The sequence below is a fragment of the Megascapheus bottae genome, chromosome 4 (genome assembly GCF_031878675.1).
Source record: "Megascapheus bottae isolate mThoBot1 chromosome 4, mThoBot2.hap1, whole genome shotgun sequence".
Lineage (NCBI taxonomy): Eukaryota > Metazoa > Chordata > Mammalia > Rodentia > Geomyidae > Megascapheus > Megascapheus bottae.
Window position 1 is genome coordinate 31,390,615 of NC_143512.1, and position 17,017 is coordinate 31,407,631.

At 39.6% G+C, this 17,017-nt stretch overlaps 1 protein-coding gene across 1 annotated transcript in view; it reads right to left on the minus strand.

Annotated features, from left to right (window-relative positions):
• Adgrv1 (adhesion G protein-coupled receptor V1) overlaps window positions 1–17,017 on the minus strand; it is a 440,726-nt gene that overhangs the window by 282,831 nt on the left and 140,878 nt on the right. Inside the window, exons 62-70 of the mRNA XM_090331049.1 lie at window positions 16,264–16,402; window positions 15,842–16,024; window positions 15,406–15,638; window positions 12,450–12,598; window positions 12,097–12,298; window positions 11,348–11,567; window positions 8,792–9,031; window positions 7,956–8,105; window positions 5,772–6,245 (exon numbers count right to left, since the gene is read on the minus strand). Of these exons, the coding sequence (XP_090187175.1) occupies window positions 5,772–6,245; window positions 7,956–8,105; window positions 8,792–9,031; window positions 11,348–11,567; window positions 12,097–12,298; window positions 12,450–12,598; window positions 15,406–15,638; window positions 15,842–16,024; window positions 16,264–16,402 (1,990 nt within the window). The remainder of the gene's footprint in view (window positions 1–5,771; window positions 6,246–7,955; window positions 8,106–8,791; window positions 9,032–11,347; window positions 11,568–12,096; window positions 12,299–12,449; window positions 12,599–15,405; window positions 15,639–15,841; window positions 16,025–16,263; window positions 16,403–17,017) is intronic.

The following is a 17,017-nucleotide window of genomic DNA, read 5'->3' on the forward strand; positions in this document are numbered from 1 at the left end:
CCAACGAAAACCCTGTAACTCATGGAGACTGAACAACACATTGTTGAATCACCAATGGGTCATTGAAGAGATCAGAACAGAAATCCAACAGTTTATAAAATTTAACAGTAAGGAGCACACAAAATACCAACTCCTTTGGGACACAGCAAAGGCAGTACTCAGAGCAAAATTTATGGCGCTGAGTGCCTACAACAAGTTGGAAAAATTGCAAACCAACAAGTTAATGTCTCACCTTAAGCACCTGGAAAAAGAGCAACAAACCAACCTTAATCCCAGTAGAAGAAAGCAAATAATTAAAATCAAAGCAGAATTAAATGATTTGGAATCCAAAAAAACTATAGAAAGAATCAACCAAACAAGGAGTTGGTTCTTTGAAAGAATTAACAAAATTGACAAGCCCTTAGCAAATCTTACCAAAAAAAGAAGAGAGCATAGCGAAATAAAGAAAATCACAGATGAAAATGGTAATATCATGACAGAAATTACCAAGATCCAGAATATCATGGGGGAATACTTCTCAAACCTTTACGCCAACAAATTTGAGAATCTAGATGAAATGGATGAATTCCTAGCCAATATTAACATACCCACACTGAACCAAGAAGAACTAACCCAACTCAACAGTCCTATTTCAAGCTCTGAAATAGAAATGGCAATTAGAGAACTTCCACCTAAGAAAAGCCCAGGGCCAGATGGATTCACAGCTGAATTCTATAAGGTCTTCAAAGCAGAGCTCACACCAATACTCCTCAAGCTCTTCAACGAAATTGAAAATGAAGATTCCTTATCAAACTCATTTTATGAAGCCAGTATAACCCTCATCCCCAAACCAGACAGAGATTCATCAAAGAAAGAGAACTATAGACCTATATCTTTGATGAACATCGATGCAAAACTTCTCAACAAAATACTGGCCAACCGTCTACAACAACTCATCAAAAAAAATTATACACTATGATCAAACTGGATTCATCACAGGGAGGCAAAGCTGGTTCAACATACGCAAATCAATTAATATAATTCAACACATCAACAGGACCAAGGACAAAAATCACATGATTGTCTCAATAGACGCGGAAAAGGCATTTGACAAGATCCAACACCCCTTTATGTTAAAAGCTCTGGAGAAACTAGGAATCCATGGAACATTCCTCAATGTAATAAAGGCTGTGTATGAGAAACCCACTGCTAGTATTACACTTAATGGTGAAAATCTAAAGCCATTCCCTCTAAAATCAGGAACGAGACAAGGATGGCCACTCTCTCCACTCCTCTTTAACATAGTACTAGAATTCCTAGCCAGTGCAATAAGGCAAAAAGCAAGCATAAAGGGGATCCAATGAGGGAAAGAGGAAATAAAACTATCCCTCTTTGCAGATGACCTGATTCTGTATTTAAAGAATCCTATAGACTCTACTTCCAAGCTCCTTGAGGTGATTCAAAGCTTTGGAAGAGTAGCAGGCTATAAAATCAACCCTCAAAAATCAACTGCCTTCCTTTACGCCAACAGTGAGAGGAACAAGGCAATAATCAGGAAAAAACTCCTTTCACAATAGCCTCAAAGAAAATAAAGTACCTAGGAATTACCTTAACTAAGAATGTAAAGGACCTTTTTGACGAAAACTTTAAAACCCTAAAAAAGGAAATTAAAGCAGAACTAAGGAAATGGAAAAACCTCCCATGCTCCTGGATTGGAAGAATCAACATTGTGAAAATGACAATCTTGCCAAGAGCTATCTACAAATTCAATGCAATACCCATCAATATCCCAATGTCATTCTTTAAAGAAATAGAAGAGGCAATCCAAAATTTCATATGGAATAATAAAAGACCCCGTATAGCAAAAACACTTCTTAGCAGAAAGAACAGCGCCGGAGGAATTTCAATTCCAAACTTTAGACTCTATTACAGAGCTATAATTATCAAAACAGCTTGGTATTGGCACAGGAACAGGCCTGAATACCACATGGAATAGAACTGAGGACCCAGATATTAAACCACAGACCTATGGCCACCTAATCTTTGACAAGGGAGCCAAAAAAATAGAATGGAAGAAAGACAGCCTCTGCAACAAGTTGTGCTGGCAGAACTGGTTAAGCACCTGCAGAAAACTAAAGTTGGATCCTTCTTTGTCACCTTACACTAGAATTAACTTCAAATGGATCAAAGACCTGGAGGTAAAAGCTGACACACTGAAAACTTTACAGGAAGGAATAGGAGATACACTAGGCCTCCTTGGCACAGGTGGAAACTTTCTTAATAAGGACCAAGAATCACAACAAATCAGAGAAAGGCTGGGTAAGTGGGACTGCATTAAACTGCAGAGCTTTTGTATGGCAAAGGACATAGCTAGTAAACTAATCAGGAAGCCTACGGAGTGGGAGAAGATCTTCACCAACCAAACAACGGACAAAGGCCTCATATCTAAAATATATCAACAACTCAAAAAATTGAATCACTCCAAAACTAACCTCCAAAGTAACAACCATCCCATTAAAAAATGGGCCAAAGACTTAAAGAGAGTCTTCTCTGAAGAAGAAACAAAAATGGCCTATAGACACATGAAGAAATGCTCAACATCTCTGGTCATAAAAGAAATGCAAATCAAAACAACTCTAAGATTCCACCTCACTCCAGCTAGAATGGCCAGGATCAGGAAAACGAATGACAACAGATGCTGGAGGGGATGTGGCCAGGAGGGATCACTACTACACTGTTGGTGGGAGTGCAAACTCGTCCAACCACTATGGAAAGCAGTGTGGCATTGCCTCAAAAGGCTAAACATAGAACTCCCCTATGACCCAGCAATTCCACTACTTGGCATTTACCCAACCATCCAGAAACAAGGACATACTAAACCCACTAGCACAACAATGTTCATTGCAGCACTATTTACCATAGCAAAGATATGGAACCAACCTAGATGTCCCTCAGTTGATGAGTGGATCAACAAGTTGTGGTATTTGTACACAATGGAATTCTATGCTGCTGTTAGAAAGAATGACATCGCCCCATTTGTTAGGAAATGGAAAGACTTAGAAAAAATCATATTAAGTGAAGTAAGCCAGACTCAAAGGAACTTAGGCTCAATGGTTTCCCTCATTCGTCATAATCAGTAGAAACCTTGGGCTCTGCTAGCAGAGATTTGCAATAGAGCAAAATCTTGATACATAAGGACATATAATGTGAAGCTAATTAAAAGGACCTCCAGGATAGTGAAACAAAAGCCATATAATGAATGATTGTTGTCCTTAATGTACTATGTTGTCTCTCATCTCCTTTGCTGTCCCTTGTTATCTCATATTGGTATAGTATCTCACTTTGTTATCTAATATATTGAATTTATTTGTATTTGGATATTTGAAATTTGATAGGGAAGGGGGGAAAACCAAGACGGGTGAGGGGTGTGGGGGGGGAGGGAAATGGGTACCAAGACATGTGAAAGGGTATCAATGTATGTGAATTAATGCACCTTCTATCTGGCAAATATCATGTAACCCTTTTACTAATTACAATAAAAAATAAAAATAAAATAAAATAAAATAAACCATGACATGAAATAAAGACCAATGTAAGAGTGAGGCAGATCATGCGAGACAGTTCCTATAATATATGTAACGTTTTGTTTTTCCTATCCATGGCCTCAAGGAAATTTTGTTCTGTAAACATCTTTTTTAGAGAATAATAGATTAAGCCAGATTTTTCTGTGATGAAACTCATTGCCAAATCCAACTTGGCTATAAAACAAAACAAATCTATTCCTTGAAAACTTAACGCTATGACAAATAGTTTTCACCAGCAGATTATGATTTGAATATGCTCAGAGTGTGATGTTATGAATGCCTGGGAATATATGTGAAATTACATAATGTAAGCACACTGTGTTTTGTTTTCTTTTGTTTTGTTGAGACAAGATCTTGCAGGTAGACCGGATAGCCACAAAATTATGATTCTCCTGTCTTTGCTTCCTGACTTCTGGGTTTAAAGGCATGGTCCACCATGCCTGACTAAGCAAACTGTATCTTTTTCAAATTCTTCCAATTTGTATGTGCGGACTTAATGCAATGATACTTTGGGTACCTTAATGCTTCCTTATTATGTACCCTTTGTTAAAGTCTTGATAAAATTTAGAGATAGATATGGAATTTAAAGCCCAGTAAATAAAGTGATGGTGTTGACTCCGTTTCCCGAGAATCATAGGAATACAGAATAACTCTGAGATGAGGGCCTCACTATTAAATATCAAATAAAGACTTGGGTGCACAAAAACCAGAATAGTGCTCATTAAGTAGAATTCTCTCTGTGACAGGCATGTTCCCTGCTTCTAAATAGCAGTACATAATTTTTACCATAAATTTATTGAATATTATGTGTAGAAAAATCTTAGAGACCTATATTGTTTTTAGTGCTGATTCTTGAGATTAAACTTAAGAGTTTCATGTTCTTGTTCTGTTTTCTTGCTCATGGCTGATATGCTGCCACGTAAGCCATGCCTCCATTCTGGCATGCTGATGATTAATTGGTTATAGAGTGTTATGGCCTATTCTACCTGGGATGGCTTTGAATCATACCATCCAGGCCTCAGTTTCCTGAGTAGCTAAGGTTATAGGTATGGCCCATCATCACTTAACTTCTGTTAGTATTTTATGGGGGTTCTGTCCATTACCTTTTGACAAAGTGAGTAGATCCACAAAAACACTGTATATAAATTACAAGTTCAAGTGTTTCTATTAATGTCACTTCTTGATCAGGCTATAGCTCAAGATCTACACTGAGAAGCACTCATTCTAGAATTCCACATTTCTTCTCTAAACCCCTCTGGAAATTTCCACCAGTCTTTGAGGAAGAGGAAAGCACCTGAGACAAAAATAACAGATGGCTTGCTGTTGGACCTTGGTCCTTTCTTAGCTAACAACGCTGACCACTATATCTCTCTGAGAAAAAACAATAAGGGTTAGCTTTTGGTGGAAACAATCTGGGTATTCCTAAAAGACTAGCTCTCCTCATTTTAACAGTCCTCAAAAGAAACAACATCCTCTCCTGAGAACCCTGTGACTCTCTTCCAGATTCACAACATACCCTACAGAAGTTTTCACAAGACAGTTTTAAATTGATACTTCTGGGTGGTCATTCTCAATTATAAGATAAATTGATTGCCAGAAATAATGCCATGTACACTGAAATAAATTAGCTTCTCTTCTCTCAGAGAAAATCATAGGGTCTTTACCATTTGGGGGAGCATTAAGAAAAACAATCTTTCCACTCATTTTCTGGATTCTGAGAAAGACCATGGAGGTATCTACTTGAGCCACAGGAAGCATCTGCACATAGACCCCAGCTCCACCTCAAATGCTGCAAGAGCTGAGTATTGCCCCTCCCCTGACTGCCATCTCAGAAAGTCACAGATAACCAGTCTCCAGCTTCCAAATGTTGCAAAAGAAAAGGAGGTATGGGTCTCTCTATTTATGTAGCTCTTCAGGCATAGGGAGCATCAATTAATCACTCTCATTCCACTCCCTTAGCTCTGCAAGTACAAAATAGGTGCTTGCTATAATCTAGACAAAACTACATTTCTATCTAGATGTGGAATCTACTTCCTCATATTCAGTAAAGGTACTAATCCAGTAGTTATCAGGTATCTTTGGGGATAATTTTCATATTTCATTTGAATACCCAAATAAGACTTGCAACCAATCATAAAGAAAACCAAGGCTCTCCTAAAGGAGCGCTACAAGAAGAGATGACCCAGAAATCGAACCAGCACCACAAACCTGACTCTTCACTGGCACTGTGTCCACTTTGTATCTGGCACCATCTCTGACCACCAGCTGTCCCTCCATATTTTCAGGAGTGATAAGTTCTTCTTTATGATCAGATGATATTCGAAATCTAACAGCTACATCTCCAAATGCTCCAGCAAGCCTGGTCACATTGATTTGGATGGATCTAATAAGATTCTTTCCAATGAGAATAGATTGGTGATCTGGTCGCAGAGCAAACACACCATGTGGGTCATCATTTGCAGACACTGAGAACCATGTGATGCAATTCTCCTGATCCAGTCCCCCTCCCCCCTCCACAGAAACGAGTTGGACCGCACAGGTTTCCTCGATCTCTGGTGTATCATCCGGCAGCAAGTGAATAGCAAAGCTTGCTTCTCTTTCTCCGTCAGCCACGGTGAAAAACCCATTGGTGGACAGGAAGTCTCCAGTGATATCAAAGTCACTACTTAATTCCCAGTAAACCTAAAGTGAAGGTGAAAAGAATCCAATAAACTTATTGAATGTAATATATGAATCCCAGCCCTCTAACATACATTTTTTTCTCTATAATATATAAAGGGAAGTTTCAATTACGCCTTGATGCAGACAATAGTGGGGCATGAACTCAGGGCCTGAGCATTGTCGCTGAGTTTCTTTTGCTCAAGGCTAGCCCTCTATCAATTGATCCACATTGCCACTTTCAACTTTTTCTGAGTAGTTTTTTGGCAGTAGTCTGGTGGACTATTCTGAATGGCCTGGTTTTGAAAATGCCTGTCCTCAGGTCTCAGCCTCCTAAGTAACTGGAATACAGGTGTAAGCAATCCTCTTGCGTCCAACTGTGTACCTTCTTATGAGAAAAGCAAATTATTTGCATATATAGTAGTTTGAAGTTATTTAACCCCACCAAACTCTCTCATACAATATCCAGGACAAGAGTGTCTAAAAAGTAATCATCATTTTACCTGTTTCTAAAGCAATAGGCCAACTTAAAGAAATACAGAGAAACAAGTTCAATGGAATATTCTAATTCCACAAATACATTCATCACTCATTATTCACATTGTATTGGAAGGTTAAAATTAAATAGAAAGTTTGATATTGGCATCATAATTTGCTTTTTCAGTATTTTTAGTAACAGAATATCTAAATGGTAACAGAAAATTGTGACATTATTTCTCAGTCATTTTTGATCTCTAGAACACATAATTTTAGCCGCAGAAGTCATAATAAACCTTCAATACAGGAAGAGAACTATTGGAAAATTTTACATAGGCTCTTTTTCTAACACATGGCACAGAAAAAGCATTTTTTCCCTGACAAATGATCTGATCCATTAACCAAATATCAGCAGAACTTCCAGGAGCATCCTCAGTCTCCACCAATATGCACACGATTTCATCATCCTTGACACTTGCTAAAGGAAATTTTCTATTGAAAAAAAAAGCCTGGAAGAATTCAATAAATAACTTACAAAGGTCACTGAGAAGATTAAGTAGGAAAGACTTCATGTTTTAGCAAACAGTTGTCCAGTCTTTCATGATTCAGTGTAAGAAAGGGCCTTGTAAGTAAATGTAACAAAATGTAGAGAGATGAACAGTGTTGATGCTACTAGAAGGCTAAGTGATCTTAAATGTGGGCTTTCCTTTTCTCTACAAATTCAGTGACTTCAATTTATAAATTATATATTTGCATATATATGCATATATATATAGGGAAACATGGAGATTTCCACTCAACCACATTTGTTAGGCAAAAAGATTCATTACTTAGAAAAACTAAATGAGCCAGGTATCTGAACTCACTTTTGTAATCCTAGCTATCTAAAGGCTGGAAATCAGAAGCTCATTGTTTGAAGCCAGTCCTAGCAGGAAGGCCATAAAATTCTTCTCTCCAATTAACCAGGAAAAATCCAGAAGTAGAGCCATGACTGTAGTGGTAAAGCAATATGTTCAGCCAAACAAACTCAAGGGCAGCACCCAGCCCTGAGTTCAAGTCTCAGATCTGGCAGAAGAGAGAGAGAGAGAGAGAGAGAGAGAGAGAGAGAGAGAGAGAGAGAGAGAGAGAGAGAGAGAGAGAGAGAGAGAGAGAGAGAGAGAGAGAGAGAGGGGAGAGGCAGAGACAGAGAGACAGAGAGAGACAGACAGAGAGAGACAGAGAGAGAGAGGAAGAAGAAAAAATCATAAAAAACAATACCTTAATCTCACCAAAGGTGCCTTTGACTCTTCTGACAAATAGTGTGATGACCAGGGGTCCTTCCCCAGCCAGTGGCTCCACATAGGTCTTCTTAGATAAAGACACAGGAGCAAATTGAACAACTCCATTGGGCTCACCAAACTTTTGTATCTGCAAACCATTAACAGAGAATACAGTAAACAGGAATTGTGCAATTATGATTGAATAAAACATCCACCATATTGTTAACATAAAATTAAGTTGAGGGAAAAAAAAAGAAATGAATAGCTTCTGTCTAGCTCCTCAGATTTTTTTTACAACGTCTTTACTAATCTATTGTCTAAAACAATTCAACTTCTATTCTGCAAAGATGAAGGGAATAAGTAGAAAAGTACAATGATAGAACCCCCAGAGTATAGCATGTGGAAGCCTGACATTCGCTTTATTTGTCATGTTTTCTACATTCAGTTGGTCAATTGTCACCAAGTTCCTTCTGTGAGCTAGGATCACAGATATATATATATACATATATATACATATATATTATGATATGTAATATATGTGATATACATGTAATACATATAATATATATGCCTCTTCTCTACCATCCCAAACATGCCTGCAAATTCAAATCTTCTTAAATATTATAAAGTAAGTATTCATCATATACTGAAAGTTTTCTTCAAAAGACTATAAAATGAACTACCACAAAAACTAAGAAAGTTTGACCAAAAGTGATTATGACTTTACATGCTTTATTATTTTCAAGTCATCATCATATGCATGTAGACATTCAGTAACATACATGTATTTCCTGATAGAGCTTTATTGTATGAGTAATGAAATGTCAGACTTACTGTTAATTCAACCTCTTTAGCTCTGGAATCTAAGGTTGCTTCTCCTTTCACAATGCTCAGTTGAATTGTGAAAGTCTCTTCCACTTCAAGTTCATCATGAGGATAGATGGTCAGGGTTATGATTCTTACTCCACCTTCTCCCTCTTCAAAATAAAAGGTGCCATTCACCGGCTCTGCAAAGTCGCTGTTGTGTGGTAGTAAACCTTCTTCAGAATCTGGTCCTACTATCTCCCAGTTCACCTGCCAGATGTTTATTTTTATTATTTTTAATAGAAAAAAATTAGGCAAATAATCATTATAGTATATGTAATACTGAAAGCACACATTCATATAGAATTATTCTAGGAATCTCCACTCAAATTCCCATTTTATCACCTTTTTTATTAAAAATCATATTTGTTGAAATCATAGGCTTTATCCCTTTAGAATATTAATTTTATGGATAAAACTAATAAGACAAACATATGGGCATATACACATTCTAGTGGCTCACACCTGTCATGGTAGGTACCTAAAATATAGAAATTGAGAGGATAATGTCTGGAGGCCAGCCTGTGCAAAAAAAACCCCATCTTAATAATAAAGCTAGATATGGTGATTCACTCTTGTAATCCCAAGTATATAAGAGGTGTATGGGAGGAATAGATAGCAGGATCACAGGATGAGCTCAGTCTCAGGCAAAAACTGAGAGAGTCCGAAAATTTATTAAACAAAAGAAAATTTACTAAACAAGGATTGTGGCTCAAATAGTAGAGCATATGTCTATCCAATATAAGCCCCTGAGTTCAAACCTCAGTACCACCAAAAGGCAAGTGTGTTAGGGAAATATAAACATTTCTTAAAATTTATATTCTATCCTGCTCTATGCAACAGCCTAGCCAATCATAAGACAATAGGACTATGCAAAAAGAAGTGTACAGTCTTTTCTAAATTTGCCCAATTTCCTATAGAAAAGTGAACTTAAAATCCCATGAGCTGTCATAAGAAATGATAAGTTCATATTACAATAAATGTTTGGTTTAGTTTCTCCAATCCATATGCATGTTTTCCTATCGTCGACGAAAGAAAACTGGGCACTTCTTTTACTTATTCCTTGCTCTGTTCAACAGTCCTTCCTCCCAAAACACACACTGTGTGTCCTGCATCACTGGGCTTATGTAACATTCATGTGATGCATGCTTTCCTGATTCCCCTCCTGTACTTTGGGCCTTCCCTACTGTCATTCCAATATGCCAGGGGCCCAGGACTTTGCTAAGCAGCCTTCACATCTCTGCTCACACACTGAGGTCTCATGCTTTCACACGCCTCTCTATGTACCAAAGCTGCACCCACAACCCTAGTTACTCCCAAGCTGCCCCTCACATCCCTGGCTAACATAGCTTCTCCACTAGCATATCTAACTGCAAACAAACTTGGCCAAAGCAGAGCTCTTGCTTTTGCTCTCTACCCCCGTAGGATTTTGAGCCGCAGAAATCAGCACTGTGAGCTCTGTGGTCATTTGATCTACAAGTGATTACTCTTTTCCTCTGCTTCCCTGTTTAGCCAGTTTTCTTCCAAAGTCTACTCAATGTCTTTCTGCTTCTGGGTCTCTATTGGCCCAGCCACCCAGGGTTTAAAAGAGGCCATGGCCTCCTGCTCATCCTTCCCTTACACCCCAGATAAGGCGTTTCCCCTCATAGTAGCTCAGGTAAGCTGCTTTAGATGAACAACTATGTGGGACATTTATTCACTGGTTAAAGTCTCCCTAATAAAATCCAATTCACATTCAGCGTAGTCTTTAAAATGACTTGAGTTCCATGTAAGTTGGACACCAGTGGCTAACTACTCTAGAGGCTGAGATCTGAGAATCACAGGTCACAGGTCGAAGCCAGACTGGACAGGAAAGTCTGTAAGACTCTTATCTCCAGTATACCATCAGAAAAAGAGAAGCGGACCTGTGACTCAGTGGTAGGGTATCAGTCTTGGAGCAAAAGAACTCAGGGATAGCACCCAAGCCCCAGAGTTCAACTCCCAAGATTGACAAACAAATAACAACAACAACAACAACAACAACAACAACAACAAAAGAGTTCCACATGTCCAAATACCCACTGAACCCAACTCTCACTTGTTATCCCCAGGGCATTGCTGTTATCCCCAGCAGCTAGCAGGTCAACCACAAGTGGGTCATTCAGTTTTATGAGCAATCTTTGAGCAGATTATGGTTACCACACAATTATTATCTTTCTAATCTGTTCCCCATTCAAGTCTTTAAAAAAAAAAAACTAATGTGAGTATTATGAAAGCAGAGAGCAGCTCTGTGTAGTTCACAAGTGAATTCTCAATGCCCTCAGAAATCATTCCATGCATACTTGCTAAATGGACTAATTTTACCAGAATCATTTGCTTAATTTCAGACCTGCTTTCAAGCATTCCCTAAATACAGACTTGTGCCATGTACCCTACTCTGGACTTCATCATTCTCAAAGGTTATTTTTCACTATCACTCATTCGTTGTAAATAAATCTGAGGAATAAGGGGAAATTATCTTTAAAAGGACACGAAAGAGAAGTATACCTGGATATCTCCCAAGAGTCCTGCAGTCCGTTCCAGCATCAAGGATAAAATCATTGTGGAATTGGGGTTAGGAATCAATATTTTGCTTTGATTGAGAAACCGAACAATGCCAAATGGAGAGTCATTCTTGGAAATAGTTATTTTGCTCACAAGGTGGCGCCCGAGGACCGCTCCACCAGTAGTTCCAGTGAGGAGAATTTCAATTGACTCTTCAAACTCACTGCATTACAAGAAGGAGAAATTCTGTGAATCTAAACATATTAGAAATGCTTCTAAAGTCCAAATGACAAGTCGTTTTCCAAATTGGTCATACATATTCATACAGCAGTCAGTCAGCAAGTGGTAAGGAGAGGTGCTGCGATGAAAGCTTGATAGACATTAGGACCACAGCTCCTATAGCAACCAGACAACCCTTCTTTCTCACAGCCCAGAGCCCAAGGGGGTGAGCCAAAGATGCTTCTACATTCAGACTAGATTTTTGAAAATAAGAAGTTGTTTCCTCTTTTTGAAACAATACAATAATGACAACCACAGGAGTTCCTTAGCCCCTCTTTTCCTACCTCATGTCACTCCAATCTTTTTCATCTGTCATTCATGGGCACACGTATTAAAGACATGAGCTACACATATTGGCTGCACTACAACATTCCTGCCTTGCATATGAACAAACACACACACACACACATACACACGCGCGCGCACACACACACACACACACATACACACACACTGATTCTTATTCTACCAACCTCTCATCATCATCAGTGATGGAGACATTTATGAAAGTTAAGTTTTGCCCATGTTGAAAGGTGGCCACGCCGCCATGCAGTGTGTAGTCCACTCCTCCGGGAAGAGCAGAGGCACTCCGAGAGATGAAGTCAGCTGTCACTAAGCCATAAGTCCCACACAGCCTCAGTACTGGGATGGCGACCGTCCCCACGTCTTCCTCCACTGTAACGGAAATGTGGGATTCACTGACATACCAGACAACATGATCGACTTGCATAACCTTCAGCCAGACTAAGCATGGCAATTAGATACAATCATGTTCACAGTGAACATTTTATGATGGGGAGGTTTTAAGTGAATCCAGTGAACCTACCTTCCAAGGCAATATACTTTGGGTCAAGTTCAATGATGCCCTCCACATTATCATTTTGTCTGATGATGATGCGAATGGTGGAGACAGTTCCTATTTCAGGAGGTTGATCTATCTGAAGTCCGTTTTCTTGAATGGTAAAATCATATCCCCTTGCAAAGTCAGAAGAAACAAATATTTTAAATAGAAGAACAAAAAAATAATGCCAACACGTAGTTGCTTATCATGACTTGAAAGATTCTTCTAGCTATTTTGTCTTGATCTTATAAACTACTGTAATGCTGTGTGTGTGTGTGTGTGTGTGTGTGTGTGTGTGTGTGTGTCTATCCTGGGGCTTGAACTTAAGACCAGAGCACTTAAGACTTTGAGTTTTTGTGCTCACAGGTAGTGCTATATCACTTTGAGCCACAGAGTCATTTCCTGATTTTTGGTAGTTCATTGTAAATAACAGTCTTACAAACTTTTAATCTGGGCTTTGAACCTGGACCCTCAGATATCCTCCAGAGTAGCTAGGGTTATAGATGTGAGCCGTTGACACCTGGCTTATGAAAGACTTTCTAAAGACTCTCAGCCTTAAGATACTCTGTCTGCAAATGGTGCTTCGAAAATATTTTCTGTTCTATTTCCAATTTTTATGTCAATAAGGAATCAAAATTGATATAAAATTACTGAAGCCACACAAGGTGAAAAATAATGAAACCAGGAGGAAATATGGAAGGAGCTATCCTAAGACAAACCTCTAGGAATCAGAGCTGGAATTTGCTGAGCAAAGGTCTGAGAGACTTCACCACAGTAACCAGAAGGCCTGAGGTCTCGTTGTTGGCTGGCAGGGGTTACACTAAAGAATTAATGAGTGTCACACTCCTACTTATACCATCAAGATTCAAGAAGATATTTGAACTGAATTGGAATCATGGCCTGTACACTTTAATACAGAGTGTGCCTTACATACATAATGGCATAGCTCAGCAAAGACATTTTTAAAGTGATATCACTCTCTTAAAACAAGCTTTACATCCTAGTTTTTGTGCCACTTAAATTCATGAAGTTAAATGATGATATTAAACCATTTTACTCTTTTTGTCCTTCCTTCAATTCCCAGTTCAACAACCAATAAAAGTGTTGAAACAGCTAAACAAGATTATCTCTAATATACAATTAGGAAACAGAGGAGTAAAGTATTAAGTGACTTAGTAAAAGTTACAATGATATTCTGAGAAGTGTTGGGGGTTAGATGATTATGTTAAGCCAAAGTCAAACGAGCAAATTTCCTAGTAAATACATAAAAATACACATCCTGGATCATGCCACTTAGTTTTTCATATCAAAAATCTAATTAATATCTTAAAGGAAGAAAATGTTGCCCAGAAATAAACTCAAACAGGATTCATTTATAAAATGGTGCTAAGAATGCAGAAATGTTCATGTTCTAGTTCACCAATAATACAAATACAATCTCACTGGGAATAAGCTACTCTTATCAAATTGTACTTATTGAATTACAACAGCTAAGTTATTTTTATAAGTGATATTATAGCATATTTCACATAAGTAGAAATTCACACCATTGTCCAGCCCAGACTCATTACCAGGAAATTGAATATTTGAAGTATATTTGAACTCAAAATATTTTTGCCCAGTTGGGAGGATACGCATCCCAACCTAAGTTACTGTTTAAAGTTTATGCAAGAAATTCAGTAAAAGCTGGGCACCAGTGGCTCATGCCTGCAAACCTAGCTCCTTAGGAGGCTAAGATCTGAGGACACAGGTTCAAAGCCAGCTCACGCGGAAAAGTCCCCATGAGACACTTATCTCCAAAAACTGGAAGTGGTGCTGTGGCCCAGGTGGTAGAGCACCAGCCTCATCACCAAGAGGTTAAGGGACAGCACCCAGGCCCGGATTTCAATCCCCAAAACTGACAGAAAAAAAAAACGAAAAGGAAATGGAATGAGACCAGGTGTTGGTGGCTCATATAATTCTAGCTTTTCAGGAGGCTGAGATGTTAGAATTGCAGTTCAAATCCAGCCCAGGCAAGAAAGTCTGTGAGACTCTTACCTCCAATAAACTACCAAACAAACCAGAAATGGAACAACTCAAGTGATAGATTGCTAGCCTCCAGCAAAAGAAGTTCAGAGACAGGGTCCAAGCTTTGAATTCAAGTCCCAGGATGGCACAAGAGAGAAAGAAAAGAAAGAAATTTAGGAAAGAAAGAGAAAAGGGAGAGAAGGGGGAGGAGAAAGAGGGAAAAGTAGGGAAGGAAGGAAAGGGAGGAAAAGAAGGAGAGAAGGAAAGGTAAGGAAGGAAATAATATTTCATGTACAAAGAATTCCTTCAAGACTTTCAAAGACTCCCGAGGAGATCCTCTCCCATGACCTGTACTTGCTGTGTGTGCACAGTCTACTGGCCTGTTCCATCTCAGAGCTGCTCCATTATTGGGTATTTCAGGAAGCTCAGGGCATTTTCACCCTCTCCATCAAGTCTGCCCACTACCCCAGAGATGAAAACATTATTAATCTCTGGTTTTCCCTGAACGTATTGAGCACTGACCTCCTTCACCACAGAGAAGAACCACAATCTCCATTATATAAGAGGAAGGTGTCTCACTCCAGCAAAAGCTGCCACCCCAGCTGGCAGTCAGTGGAGGAAAGCATTAGACTATTTCTTCCACCAGTTATAAGATGGTCAGTCCTGCTCATTTCCCTGGCCACCCTGAATGACTTCACCCATCTTAAAGATGTCCTTCCCACTTCCATGGAATTAGAAATGAGAAAATGGCAAAAAAAATAAATAAATAAAATAGCACTTAGCCTTTATCTTCCCTTTTCATTTATCCCCTGATCTAACACCACAAATCTAGAGAGACCAAGGATTCTTCCATGACTCAATGTATCTGTACACAGGGCAGCTTTTATCCTCCCACCCTCCCTCCCTCCCTCCCTCCCGCTCTTCGCTTTCTTACCTTCCTTGCAGATCCACCTTCGTAATTGTGAGAGAAAACTCCTCGGGTCCTTCAGGCTGGTCATCGTCCAGGATCTCAACACGCAGATCTTTTGCCACCTGCCTAGCCTCAAAGAGGAGCTCCCCCGACACAGGCACGAAATCCAAGCCTGCCTCTGCCGTCCCGCTCAAGGTCTCGTACCTGAGCACCACGAGACCAAAGTGTCCCCCTGAGCGAACTATGGTGACCTTGACCTATGGGGAGAGCAAATTCCAAAGATCGGGACATGTAGGCTACTGGACAGTGTTGCCTGTAACTAGAGTCTCCTTGACACGATGACGCTGAAACTAAAGTCAAATTTCTGAAATCATATGAGCCATGTGAATGCCATGACTTTGGGAGGAAATTAATCCAATATGATAGGAATACTTGATGCCCATTTTCTCTCCACACCCACCTCCTGTGCTTCCTCGGACACCTGGAGTTGCTCTTGTGCAAATGCAAACCGGCCAGAGGGAGAGTCACTGGCTACCATGGTGACGTTGGCAGAGCAGCTGGTGACACTGATCTCAGCTCCTTCACTCGCCATGAGCCGAAACTCATAGGAATGCTTCTCCTCCGGAAGGTCATCGTCCAGAGCCTGGGGCAGACAAACAGCCATCAACACATACATCCAGTCCCTGTCCCTAAGAGCAGTGGCAGATTCCATACTGGTTACCTCCTCCCACCCCACTTCAGTCGTACTCACACACAGACATCCAGCTGCACACAATCACACAGACAGAACTGCACATAATTACATTCAATCACTCATACACAATCACTCACACATGCGGATGTGCACAATTAACAGGAACATAGCAGCCAGGGTATCAATACCTGTATCACCACAGTGGCCACAGACTGTCCATCCTGCATGGTCAGTTTTCCTGCTGTTTCAAGAAAGTCCCCCACAGAAGAAGGGAATAACTTCCACAATACTGTGACCTCCCCCAGAGTCCCAGGGCCACGAACAAGGCTAGAACAAATATACAAATGGATATTCAGTACATTTTCTTTGGTGTCACATTTCCTAAATATTTACCACTTCAAGTAACCAAGAATATTATCCCTTTAATCTTGTCAATCAACTACAAATCACTAGAAACTCTTAGAATTCCAAGATAGTAACAACCATTGGCATAAATCTATCTTGACCAAAATACTGACCCAAACTGAATACTGAAAATAGGAATCTTTTCTTTCCTCCCCCCTGGGGCTTGAACTGTGGGCCTGGACACTGTCCCTAAGCTTTTTCTGCCCAAGGCTAGCACTCTACACTTAAAGCTCAAAGAAATTAAAAGAAGGGTTCATGCTGGGCACCTGTGACTTATACCTGTAATCCTAGCTACCAAAGAGGCTGAGATCTGAGGATCATAGTTCAAAGCCAGCCTGGACAGGAAAGTGCATAAGACCCTTAAGTCCAATTAACCACCATAACACTGAAGTGGAGTTGTGGCTCAAATGGTACACACACACATGCACACACACACACACACACACACACACACACACGTGTCCAAATATTTTTACTTAATACACAAGCACTTTTACTGAATAAATAATATAAAATAAGGAAAACACAATATAGTTC